The 13,317-nt window shown below is 41.5% G+C and overlaps 2 protein-coding genes across 2 annotated transcripts in view; both read right to left on the bottom strand.

The window, feature by feature from the left end:
- LOC107658232 (polyadenylate-binding protein-interacting protein 1-like) overlaps positions 1–2,281 on the bottom strand; it is a 14,519-nt gene extending 12,238 nt beyond the window's left edge. The window contains exon 1 of the mRNA XM_016446699.1: positions 1,864–2,281. Within this exon, the coding sequence (XP_016302185.1) occupies positions 1,864–2,008 (145 nt within the window). The 5' untranslated portion in view covers positions 2,009–2,281. The remainder of the gene's footprint in view (positions 1–1,863) is intronic.
- A 1,677-nt stretch (positions 2,282–3,958) lies between these two features.
- The window catches only part of mybbp1a (MYB binding protein (P160) 1a), a 30,139-nt gene continuing 20,780 nt past the window's right edge, over positions 3,959–13,317 (bottom strand). Inside the window, exons 20-27 of the mRNA XM_016446669.1 lie at positions 7,775–7,909; positions 7,536–7,617; positions 7,322–7,453; positions 6,279–6,347; positions 6,030–6,143; positions 5,360–5,458; positions 5,141–5,265; positions 3,959–4,603 (exon numbers count right to left, since the gene is read on the bottom strand). Coding sequence (XP_016302155.1) covers positions 4,255–4,603; positions 5,141–5,265; positions 5,360–5,458; positions 6,030–6,143; positions 6,279–6,347; positions 7,322–7,453; positions 7,536–7,617; positions 7,775–7,909 — 1,105 coding nt within the window. The 3' untranslated portion in view covers positions 3,959–4,254. The remainder of the gene's footprint in view (positions 4,604–5,140; positions 5,266–5,359; positions 5,459–6,029; positions 6,144–6,278; positions 6,348–7,321; positions 7,454–7,535; positions 7,618–7,774; positions 7,910–13,317) is intronic.

The following is a 13,317-nucleotide window of genomic DNA, read 5'->3' as shown; positions in this document are numbered from 1 at the left end:
TGGGTTTTTGGGGTTTTTGTTAAATGTGAGCCAAAATCATCACAATTAAAAGAACCAAAGACTTAAACTAGTTTGCATTGTGTGCACTGAATTTCACAATTTGAGTTGAATTACTGAAATAAATGAACTTTTCCACGACATTCTAATTTATTGAGATGCACCTGTATAGTCAACTTTACTGAAATGCTAAAAAATAAGCTTTACACTGTCAAAGCATTAGTAACTTCATATATCTACACATAAACATGGACCACCCATATATACAGTACTGTGCAAAAGTCTTAGGCCATTAGTATTTTCAAAGATGGTAGATGGTTTTAAGCCAAGTATTTCTATCTTTTGCTTTAGTTTGTCAGTAGGAAATAACATACATTTACATTACATACAGTACTGTGCAAAAGTCTTAGGCCATTAGTACTTTCACCAACAACAGCACAAAAAAAACGGTTTTAAGCCAGTTTTTTATATGTTTTGCTGTAGCGTGTCAGTAGGAAATATCAGTTTACATTTCTTTTGCCGTTAATTGTAATAATCCAGTGAGATTTTTGTATGCACAAGGAGTCTGACAGCAGCCAGTGCTCCACACAGAGATCAGATTTTACCATCATCCAGTCTGTCTGTCTGAGATTACGTGAAGAAACAGAAAAAACTCAGACAGACTAAATCCAGAAGAACTGTGGTAACACCTCCGAGACACTTCAGGAAACAGTCCAGTCTGTCTGTCTGAGATTACGTGAAGAAACAGAAAAAACTCAGACAGACTAAATCCAGAAGAACTGTGGTAACACCTCCAAGACACTTCAGGAAACCTTCCTGCAAAGCTACCTGAAGAACTATATGCAAGTGAACCTAGGACAAAAGCTGCTTTAACAAAAAGGGTGGTCGCACCAAATGCTGATTTTATTTAGTTCATAGAAGTTAATTGATAAATACAATCTATTTATGACATTATTTTTTAAAGTACCCTCACTTTAAAGCATTTTTACAGAAGTGCCTAAAACTTTAAACAGTACTGTAGCTTTGCAGGAAAGTTCTTGAAGTGTCTTGGAGACGTCGACAGTTTTTCTGGATTTAGTCTGCCTGAGTTTTTTCTGTTTCTTCATGTAATCTCAGACAGACAGACTGGTAATCCAGTAAGATTTTTGTATGCACAAGGAGTCTGACAGCAGCCAGTGCTCCACACGGAGATCAGATTTTACCATCATCCAGTCTGTCTGTCTGAGATTACGTGAAGAAACAGAAAAAACTCAGACAGACTAAATCCAGAAGAACTGTGGTAACACCTCCGAGACACTTCAGGAAACAGTGTGTGGAGCACTGGCTGCTGTCAGACTCCTTGTGCATACAAAAATCTTACTGGATTATTACAATTAATGGCAAAAGGAATGTTAACTGATATCTCCTACTGACACACTACTGCAAAAGATAGAAATAACTGACATAACACCATTTTTTGTTGGTGAAAATACTAATGGCCTAGGACTTTTGCACAGTACTGTATGTCCTACTGGCATTGTTAAAAATCAGCTTTACTTTACCCAAGTATTAGCATATATCTCTATATTATATGCATACATGCATACGAACAAATATATTTACACACATATAAACATATACGCATATCGTGATAACTTGCATCTAAACTAGCATTAACGATCATCGACTGAAGTCACTCCTCCGCAGGGTAATTAACCCAAATGTTCTGCTTTTTATAACCGAGGGGGCTTCAAATGGAGGACTAGACAAAAAGGCTAAGAATTGTGTGTGTATATCCCCCCTCAAAAGCCTCGGACAACATTAGCTACTTCGCAGAAACAGTTATTAGCGGACTAGCATGTGAGCTAGCACCGAACGTTACTTCACCTGCGCCGCCGTCCGACACCGGAGGAGTCGTGCGCGGCTGTCTGAGCGGCTCGCCCGGGCTGAACAGTGCACTTTTCATGTCTCCAGCCTCAGATGAGGAGGAGGAGGAGGATGACGGTGTGCTGCTGCTGTTGTTGTTGTACATGATCTTCTTCTCGCTGATCTCGCCCGTCCGATCTCGACTGTCCGCCGTCAGACGCGAATAAACACACGGATCCGAGCTCAGAGGGCCGTTGAACACTAACGTTACACAGACAGCTTCACGCTACAGTCTGCTTCTCACTTTCATGTTTACTATTTCTGTTTCTGGCATCTGTCCCCTCTGTACAGCGCTAATCACTTCCTCAGTAATTCTCCAGAAATAGCAGTTGATCAGAAGAGCGCCATCTATTGGAAGTGAGGAAATGTTGCAGTAAATCATGGCTTCTCAAACAGATGTGGGATATTTTAAGCTTTACTCCGACAGAAATTTGGCATGGAAACTATAGTTTCCGCCGAAAATACCACCAGTGTTGGGGGTAATATATTACATATTAACCAATGTCTTTGCTTCTGACCTTCGATGATCCAGTTCAACCATACTAAAGCTAAAATTACTCTAGACAAACATCTGTGTGTTTTTTTATTACTGAAGTGTGTTGAAATTTCTTCTTCTGCATTCTACTGTATGGACGTAATTTACTTTCCCTTCAGCCTGAGGCTTATTCATTTCACTTTTGGTGTGAAAAGGCCTTTATATTTGCCAAAAATAGAACGGTTTTTATTTTAAAATCAAACAAGCAAGCCCTGTCCAGATTTAAAAAGTAGCGCAAAAGTAACGTAATGCATTACTTTCCATAAAAAGTAACTAAGTAATGTAATTAGTTACTTTTTTATGGAGTAACGCAATATTGTAATGCATTACTTTTAAAAGTAACTTTCCCCAACACTGAATACCACAGATATTACAGTTATGTATTTTACATGAATAGGGTACAAAATAGGTAAAGAAAAAAAAAAGTATTTTTCAAAAGGTCAGTGAAAGGTTGCTTAATCTTAATTTTATGAGGCGTATCATTTTTTACAGCATGTTGGGAACTTGTTTGGACATAAATACAATTAAAAACTTTGAGTTTGATTTGTGTGATTTTAATTTTTTTATTTAGAAATAAACATCAAAATTAAACAAGTTTGTAAAATTTTACACAAAGTATGGTACAAAGAGTAACAATATTGCAGAGTCTAGACTGAACTATTACTCATCTAGTTTAGTGCTAAATTATGTTTTGAAGCAGTTTTTTTACTGTTATTTATTAATATTAATTTCTAAATGTTTTTTTTGGTTTTCCTTTTTAGTTTAATTGACATTTTATTTGCTTGCCATTTTTATTATTTTTAATAGTTCTATTTAACTTTATTTTTAAATCAGTGTTTAAATCTGTTTATTTTTTAATTTACATATTTTTTATTTCAGATTACAATTATCGAAAATTATTTAAAATGTAAAATATTTTTAGCTAACAAAAGTTTATTTATTTACTGATAAATATGCATTTCTCATAAATTAAAAACTGAGCATGATGTTTGACGCTGGCAAATTGATTTAACACTACAATGCATGTTAGAACTGATAAAATGGAACAAAATTATTTCCATAATGCTGTAGAAAAGGTTCAAATTTTTCATTAATGTTAATGAATTAACTTTTAATGCAAAATCATGTGGTAACAAAGGTGCACACAAAACAAAGGTGCTGGTCTTATTTTACTCTGATTTCCTGGGAACATTCATTCGTTTCAGTGTGCAAACAGTTGACACAGCCTTTCTCTTCTCAGCACTCATTCTTTATTCACTACAGTAATTCCCATTTGTGTTATTTTTATAGTTTTACAATATTTTTATAGTAACTGGAACAAACCTCATCAAGTAAAGTTCAATGACTGCCACTGTACTTTGCACAGTAAAAACACAGAAACCACATATTAAAGGGATAGTTCACCCAAAAATGAAAATGTGATGTTTATAAAGCCGTGATTCCCATTCACTTCCATTATAAGACTGACAGACTGCAACGGTTTGTGTTCTACTGAAGAAACAAAGTCACCTACATCTTGGATGCCCTGGGGGTAAGCAGATAAACATCACATTTTCATTTTTGGGTGAACTATCCCTTTAAGAATAAAATGCCTTTTAGTATTTCTTCTATTGCTTTTAAAAAAATAATATCATGCAAGTAATCACAAACAGGCAAATAATGCAGATATTTCTCTCTTCACAATTGCTGATTTCTCTGAACAGAACAGGTGATCTTGAAAGAAGCAGATTTCTGAAGGCCAGGCCCAAAGTTTGGGCTGCACAGGACAAACAGCAACCTGTAGTGAGTCCTGTATTCAGTTACATCATATTGTCCAATTATTTCCCATCAACTTCCTGCTGTCCTCCTTTCTTTTTCTTCTTCTGTTGTTGCTGCTGTGTTTTGGCTTTTTTAGTGGCTGGCTGATTTCGTGTCTCTTTTCCTTCTCCTCCCTGCTGTTTCCTCTTGTTTTTCTTCTTGTTCTTCTTCTTCTTTCCCTCCTCTCCGGACGCTCCTCCAGCAGTTTCTGTGGAGGCTGGCGTCTCTTTTCCCTCCAGTACCGTAGGCTTCTTACGGTTCTTGCGTTTCTTTGTCTCAGGAAGGAACCCCTTCTTCTTCTTCTTCTTTGTGGTTTCTTCTGTCTGCTCTGCCTCTACAACTTTCTTCACCTTTTCCATCTTTGGCTTTCTAAAATAAAGCAAAGGAAGAGAGACATTGAAGACAGGTTGATTATCAGTTACACTTGCTGGAAATGGTTTAATACGCTAAAGAAAAATATTTAACATTTTTATTATGTAATATTTTAAATATGAAAGTTATTCCACATATTTCATTATTATTGATGGACACGAACCAAAAGATGATTATGATGATGAGTCTCACATAATAAAACATAAAATTGATAATAATCAGAAATGTTTCTTCAGCAGCAAATCAGCCAATTATAATGATTTCTGAAGGATCATGTGACACTGAAGACTGGAGTAATGATGCTGAAAATGCAGCTTTACATCCCAGGAATAAATTACATTTTAAAATATATTCAAACAGAAAACAGTTATTTCAAATTGCAATAATATTTCACAATATTTACTGTATTTTAGATCAAATAAATACAGCCTTGATGAGCATGAGAGACTTCTTTCCAAACTTTTGAATGGTAGTTAAGCATTTACATACACATTTAAAATTATAATCAAAATAGATTTGAATAACGTGACTCACAAAATGCCAAATAACTTCATCACGCTCCAGTATGTGTCCTCCAGCTGTCCTGGTTTCTGCAGGCTTCCTTCAGCGTTCATGGACTTGAGAACTTTCTGAAGGAGCTCCAGATTAACCTGCATTTTCTGCTCAGACAGAAACAAAGTGGGTTTTTAACACTCAAACACTTGAGAATAGCTTGTAAAAGCAGAAGATTTAGGAAAAACATTTATTCATTACCTGACTGTGAACGGTTCTGACAAGATGCTGACAGAGCTCTAGTGCCTTGACTATCTTCTCACGAACAGTTTTATTCTTACACTCTACATCTTCAAAACTCTGGAAGAAAGGGATATATTTTAGTATATATATTATATAGATATTGTGTGTGTATATCAATATTATATTGAGTATATATATATATATATATATATATATATAGAGAGAGAGAGAGAGAGAGAGAGCTTACATTATATGCATTATATTGATATTGTATACATGAATGTAAAAGGGAATATATATTATTATAGTGTTTGTGTATATTTGTATATTATTTTACTTTGATATTTTAAATACAGAATGCCATCAGATTGGCAAGATATTAATGTAAAGTGAATGTAAACATAATACTGAAAAATATTTGAAGGCTACAAGCAATTATTGTAATGTATTAATTAAAGATTATTATTTATTAATTATTGTTTAAATAAGTACCTTATTTTGCATTACTAAAAAATAACAAAATGTAAAAATAACTATCAATTTGTATCAATATTAATAATATTTGCAAATGATTTTCCCTGAAATTGTGGTCTTCCTGTTGAAATGAGCTGTTCCAAAACTTTGCATTTTGAGACGATCGAGCTAAGAAAGTGTGGTTTCAACAATGTAAATCATGAAAAAAGTCTACCTTGGCAAGTTGGTCCACAACTTTCTGATGCAGCTCAGTTCTGTGGGCATCAGACATCAGGTTTTGTACATCTTTAGACTGCAGGGCCCTGAGCGCCACGACACATGCCTGACCCTGAAACAACCAGATAAAAAAAAAAAAACACACTTAAGACAGTACATTATAATTCAAGTATCCAGTTACCGATCATCCAAAATATTCATGAGCTGCTCAAATACACTATAATATAGATGGATCAGCTTGGTTTACCTGCTGATGTTCCCTCACTCCAGCAGTGATGTTCTCCACCGCCGTGTCCAACAGGTTCACACACAACACCTTCAAACACAACACAAATGGACCAATTATGACCCATTAACAGCTTTCATGAGGTGGAGACTATAGCTTTTACATTTTCAAGAAAATCTGAGTGGTGTTTTCCTGTGCAAGACTCATCGCTGCAACACTAGGACATTGATTTGTGGTTTAATCAACATTACTAATGCTTTGACCAATTGCCTAACCAATTATGAGTAATAGTAATAGTGATGTTGGCCTTATCAAACCTCACTAATAACAAGCTGTCTACCTTTTATAGGGATGAATGACTAATCAAATGAAATAAAGTCATGATATGGATTAGTGTGATTATCATCGTAAAAGCTATTTTATTATTATATTATTATTAAATACTAGTGCTGTCAAACGATTAATCGCGATTAATCGCATCCAAAATAAACGTTTTTGTTTACATAATATATATGTGTGTACTGTGTATATTTATTATGTATATATAAATACACACATATACAGTATATATTTTTAAAATATTTACCTGTTTTTATATGTATATATTTATATTATAAATTTAGTACATAAACATAACACATTTCTCTTATATATATATATATACGTGTATGTGTGTGTATTTATATATACATAATAAATATACACAGTATACACACATATATTACGTAAACAAAAACTTTTATTTTGGATGCGAATAATCGCGATTAATCGTTTGACAGCACTATTAAATACTATTAAATATTTTATTTTACAGTGAAATGCTACTATTACATTAGTACTATTCCTATTTTGTTTAATTTCTTTTATAATAATAATAACAAGAATAATAATTATTATTATTTTATAAGATAGAACGAAAGATTTTTTTTGGCCAAAGTGTGCAGCCCCACAAACAAGCGCCGCAAACCTGGAGCTCTTTAAATGACAATTCGATTCCCCCCCCCAACTCAATATCTTTAAACATACTACTGATATTATTCACTACTGAAGTTTTTTAGACTCACAGGGAATCTGCTGAAGAGGTCGATGAACATGGCTCCCGTGAGAGGGCTTTTCCTCTTCGTCATGAAAGATGTCAATGCATTCCTGAAGCAAGCCGTGACCCTCTCAACATCTACTTTACCCATAAGCCTCAGCTGTGATCAACACACAAAGTTATTTTATCAACCTCAGTACTTGGAAATGAGCAAACGGTGTCAATTTGAGATGGTAGTTTACCTCTGACGGTGTTGACGGTGCATTTGCCGAGTCCTGTTCACTCACAACACCTCGTAACACCTTCAGCACATAGAGAGCAGCACTACAAAACAACAACAACGTGATTTAAAGACACAAACGCACCATAAACAGATACGCAATGAACATAAATGAGTTTGTACAGTATACTACAAGAAGATGTTTGTCTTTTTTCCTGCAACATCAGATTAATAAACATCAGTAATCCCAGAAGTCCTCACCTGAAGTAGTATAGAGACACAGACGAGTCTGTCAGTTTCTGGGCTCGACCAATCAGACGCTCAAGCATGTCATGAAGCTCCGCCTCTCGTCCGTCGATTTCCCTGCAGTAATACTTCGCACGACAGAGTCGATTCCTGCCGATCAGAGACCGAGTGACAAACTATAAGAATTATACGCAATTAAATCAACACAACTATCTTTTTTCATAAAGAAAACGTTGTATAAGCAGCATCTTCCCTTTCGATACTTCACTTCGTACTGCGTCACTAGACGCTACGGGAAACTCCTTTTCTCCGATTTACTGAAGCCTTTTTTTCAATCATAGCAGCGCATCTGCACTGCCATTGTTTCAGAAATGAACCAATGACGGCGCAGCAGAGCTGCGCGAGCCTATGGCGAAGCAGCACGCCCGAGCCCGCCAAAATGGTTGGGGCATCTGGCTATATAAGCAGGTGCTCGGCGTAGGATCACTGATTCTTTCTCCTTCAGCGACGACATCTACTGCTCTTCGCTGAGTCTACGAGATTTGAAGCCTTCGCCGGCAAGCTGATCCAGCCACCGTTAGCTCACCGCCTCTGCTCTCTGCTCACTGCTTGCAGCTCGCCGCCCACAGCTCACCGCTCTCAAGCAGCACTGATCAGCGCGCCGCCTTGCAGCACCGGATCAGATCGCCGCTTCAAGCACCTCTGTTCCCACGTCGCTCTCAAAGGCAGCACCGGTCAGCACTTCGCTCATGAGCCGTCTGCAGAGCGCCTGTGCTGACGCTTTCCTGCTTGAGGTAACAAATAGCAAATTTCTGAGCAAATTTCCTGCAACGTTGTTGCAAATGTCACGCCACGGCTGTGGCTCGTGCAGTACACAACTGCACGCTGATGACGGGCACAGTGAATGTGTGCGATGTCTGAGGTGCTGGAACGCCACTTGTGGCTGAATTTGACAGAGATCAAAGAAGCGGATAAAACCATCTTCCTTGACTCCCCGGTCACCCCCACTGGCCTTTTCGGACCTGCGGTGGAAGGGTTCGCCGAGCGTGTCATGGCTGCACAGAAGTCGTCCCAAGCCAAGTTAGGGTTAGGGTTAGGGATAGCCCCCCGTCACAGGCACTTCTTGAGATTCGCCTTCGAGGGAGTGGCATATCAATATACGGTCCTGCCGTTCGGGCTGTCTCTGGCCCCACGCACTTTTACGAAGTGCATAGATGCGGCTCTCTCCCCTCTGAGACAGATGGGAATCTGCATTCTGAATTACCTCGACGACTGGCTTGTCTTAGCCCAGTCAGAGGCCGAGCTGTTAGCCCACAGATCCTCCCTCCTCAACCACCTAGAGTGCTTAGGGCTCAGGGTCAATTACGCCAAAAGCTCGATGATTCCAAGCCAACGAATCTCATTTCTGGGGGCTGTCTTCGACTCAACCGAAATGAGAGCTGTAGCCTCGCCGGAACGTGTCCTGGCTATACAGCGGCTGACAACCGCCTTCACGACAGGCGCGTCCCTTCCTCTCAGAGTGTTTCAAAGGATGCTGGGCCTTATGGCCTCTGCATCGCCAGTACTGCAGTTAGGCCTCCTTCGCATGAGGCCTCTTCAACACTGGCTGAAACCCCTGGTTCCATCCCAAGCTTGGCGTCACGGACGCCTTCGTATCAAGGTGGATCAAGCCTGCATCGCAGCCCTTGCCCCTTGGAAGGACGCTTCATGGTTCAAACAGGGTGTACCCCTGGGGATGATGCACAAAAGGAACGTCATCTTCACAGATGTGTCAAGCACGGGCTGGGGAGCCCTGTGTGACGGCAGACCAGCTTTTGTCGAGCGAAGAGACAAAGCTGCACATCAACTGCCTGGAAATGCTGGCAGTATGGCAGGCCTTACAGTCCTTCCTACCACATCTAGAATTGGCGTCCCGGACGTCTTCGTATCAAGGTGGATCAAGCCTGCATCGCAGCCCTTGCCCCTTGGAAGGACCCTTCATGGTTCAAACAGGGTGTACCCCTGGGGATGATGCACAAAAGGAACGTCATCTTCACAGATGTGTCAAGCACGGGCTGGGGAGCCCTGTGTGACGGCAGACCAGCTTTTGTCGAGCGAAGAGACAAAGCTGCACATCAACTGCCTGGAAATGCTGGCAGTATGGCAGGCCTTACAGTCCTTCCTACCACATCTAGAAGGATGCCATGTCTTAGTCCGATCGGACAACATGATGGTAGTATCCTACATAAATTGCCAGGGCGGCCTTTCCTCCCCACGCCTCTTCAGAATGGCAAAGAGCCTACTGGAGTGGGCACATTGCCACTTGCGCTCCCTAAAAGCAGCGCATATACCGGGCAAACTGAACCAGGGAGCAGACATGCTGTCTCGGAGCAACGTCCCCTCTGGCGAGTGGATGCTTCACCCCCAGACGGTTCGGAAAATATGGGAGATCTTCGGGAAGGCAGAGGTCGACCTCTTCGCCTCAGAAGACAACTCTCACTGCCCAATCTATTTTTCGAAGGAAAGGGATGCGCTGGCCCACGATTGGCCCAGCCTTCTCCTTTACGCTTTTCCCCCGATCGCCCTGATCCCTCAGGTGAATCAGGGAACAAGGGCACAAGGTTCTTCCAGTGGCCCCGCTCAGGAGAAACCAACTATGGTTCTCAGAGATGTCTCAGCTGCTCACGGCAGCTCCATGGCCCATTCCCCTGAGACGGGACCTCCTCTCTCAGGCGAACATGACGATATGGCACCCCCAACCCAAGTTGTGGGCCCTACACTTATGGCCTCTCGATGGGAGCCTATGAACCTCCCAGAGGGTGTCTTAAATACCATTTCTCAGGCTAGAGCCCCATCCACAAGGCGCCTCTATGCCCTCAAATGGTCGGTTTTCACCGCTTGGTGTACAAACCGCGGTGAAGATCCATCCACATGTGACATATCTTCGATATTGTCCTTCCTTCAAGAGCTGTTGGATAAGGGTCGCACCCCCTCCACGCTTAAGGTCTATGTGGCGGCTATAACAGCTTTTCATGCTCCTATAGACGGGATATTGGTCGGCAGGAACAACCTCGTTGTTCAATTTTTGAAAGGGTCTAGGAGGTTGAACGCCCCTCGCCCTTCTACGGTCCCTATGTGGGATCTGTCTACGGTTCTGAGGGCGCTCAAAGGGCCCCCCTTTGAACTGCTGCAATCTGCTGATATTCGACCCGTCACTAAAGACCGCTCTGCTATTGGCTTTGGCATCGGTTAAGTGAGTTGTAGATTTACAGGCGCTCTCTGTGAGCTCCTCCTGCCTTGAATTCGGGCCTAACGACTCCAAGGTCGTCCTGAAGCCTAGGCATGGTTACGTACCTAAAGTGCTCTCTACTCCATTCAGAGCACAGGTAATCACGCTCTCTGCGCTCCCCCCCTTGCAGGAGGACCAGGAGCAAGACCTGCTCTGTCCTGTCAGGGCATTAAAAATCTACTTTGACTGCTCCGCCTCCGTTAGGCAGTCGGAGCAGCTCTTTGTATGCTTTGGTGGTCGCACCAAGGGGCTTCCGGTCACAAAGCAAAGACTATCCCGTTGGATAGTTGACGCAATAGCTCTTGCATTCTCCTCCTTGGGCCTTCAATGCCCCATCGGGGTCAGAGCACATTCCACGAGAGGCATGGCCTCATCCTGGGCATGGTCCAGTGGTGTGTCCATTGCAGAAATTTGTGCGGTGGCCGGCTTGGTCCTCGCCGTCCACCTTTGTCAGGTTGCAGGAGGACCAGGAGCAAAACCTGCTCTGTCCTGTCAGGGCATTAAAAATCTACTTTGACTGCTCCGCTTCCTTTAGGCAGTCGGAGCAGCTCTTTGTATGCTTTGGTGGCCGCACCAAGGGGCTTCCGGTCACAAAGCAAAGACTATCCCATTGGATAGTTGATGCAATAGCTCTTGCATACTCCTCCTTGGGCCTTCAATACCCCATCGGGGTCAGAGCACATTCCACGAGAGGCATGGCCTCATCCTGGGCATGGTCTAGTGGTGTGTCCATTGCAGAAATTTTTGCTACAACCTAGACGTCCCTGCTTTACAGGCTCAGGTCCTTTCTGCTTAACTGTCTCTCTGAGCTCAAATGCTCCAGGAACCATATTTCCCGCCCTAAGACTGGATTTAATCCTTGCTGGGTTTGAGACCGCCCTAAGGCTGGATTTAATCCTTGCTGGGTTTGACTATGTCTCAAACCCACTGAAGTTCCCACGTCTGGGCTTAGCTTCCGGCACGCTCTCGGCCCTATCTAGTTCCGAGGCTGTGCAAAGCTCTAAGAATGATTATGTAAGGCCGGGCTCGACCTCTATGAGTTAGCCCATTTCTTTGCCTCCTCTTGACCCCGAAAAGAATCAGGGTCTCTGGCTATGGCCTGCTTCATTGTAGTTGATCTACAGGGCCCCCTTCTGGACGCCCTGGACAATTACTTATAAGTCGTTCATCTACCATAGTGCGGTGTGATTGAATAGGTTCCCGTAACGTCTAGCGACGCAGTACGAAGTGAAGTATCGAAAGGGAACGTACTCGGTTACTAACGTAACCTCGGTTCCCTGAGATACGGGAACGAGTACTGCGTAGCTAGCTGTGCTATGATGCTGCACGACTCTGTCGTCGCTTCAGTCGATATGAATCAGTGATCCTATGCCGAGCACCTGCTTATATAGCCAGATGCCCCGCCCATTTTGGCGTCATTGGTTAATTTCTGAAACAATGGCAGTGCAGATGCATTGAATCTGCAAGATGTGATTGAAAAAAAGGCTTCAGTAAATCGGAAAAAAGGAGTTTCCCATAGCGTCTAGCAATGCAGTACTCATTCCCGTATCTCAGGGAACCGAGGTTACATTAGTAACCGAGTACGTTTTCTGTGAGCTTTCACTAAAGGAATCAAATCTCACTATTCTATTCTAACAAAAAATTTTAAGTATTAAAAAAAAAATTTCAGTAGTGCTGTCAAAATTAACACGTTAAAGCATGCAATTAGTTTTTTCAGTTTAACGTGTTAAAAATATTTAACGCAATTAACGCAGGGGCGGAGCTAGGGTTGGCCACCACACTCACAACTAATGCTTGGGTCACTTTTTTTTTTGTTCTTGATAAGAATTACATTTATTTAGACGCAGAGTGGCAGGCGCGAGTCAAACGAGCGTGAAAAAGCTACAGGTGACGAGGAGCTTCGGTAGAACAACTGAACTGCGGTCAGATGAGATGTTGTCATGCCGTATGTCAGTAAAAACCATTTTTCCTGTCCTGTCAGCCGTTATACTGCACTCATAGCATGTACTCTTCAATTGCACGCACAATGCAGTGGCGCGCGCTGTATATCATTTCATGCATGCAATGTCGTAGTTATGTCGTCAGTTAAGTCATGAAGTTACCAAAAAGGTGATTAAAGCTGCCTTAAAACTGTGCATGAAAGTATTTGTTATATATGAGTCACATTTAAGAACATGTCTCTGAAAACTGTCCTGGAGCAGCAGCACTGTCGCCCTCATCTAACACACCCCATTCAACTCGTCAGCTCATTAGTAGAGACTTTAAGACCTGAAGTGAGTGAGAAAAGGGA

The sequence above is a fragment of the Sinocyclocheilus anshuiensis genome, unplaced genomic scaffold, assembly GCF_001515605.1.
Source record: "Sinocyclocheilus anshuiensis isolate Anshui unplaced genomic scaffold, SAMN03320099.WGS_v1.1 scaffold137, whole genome shotgun sequence".
Classification (NCBI taxonomy): Eukaryota; Metazoa; Chordata; class Actinopteri; order Cypriniformes; family Cyprinidae; genus Sinocyclocheilus; species Sinocyclocheilus anshuiensis.
The sequence above is the reverse complement of the archived record's forward strand: the minus strand, read 5'-3'. Positions and strand labels throughout refer to the sequence as shown.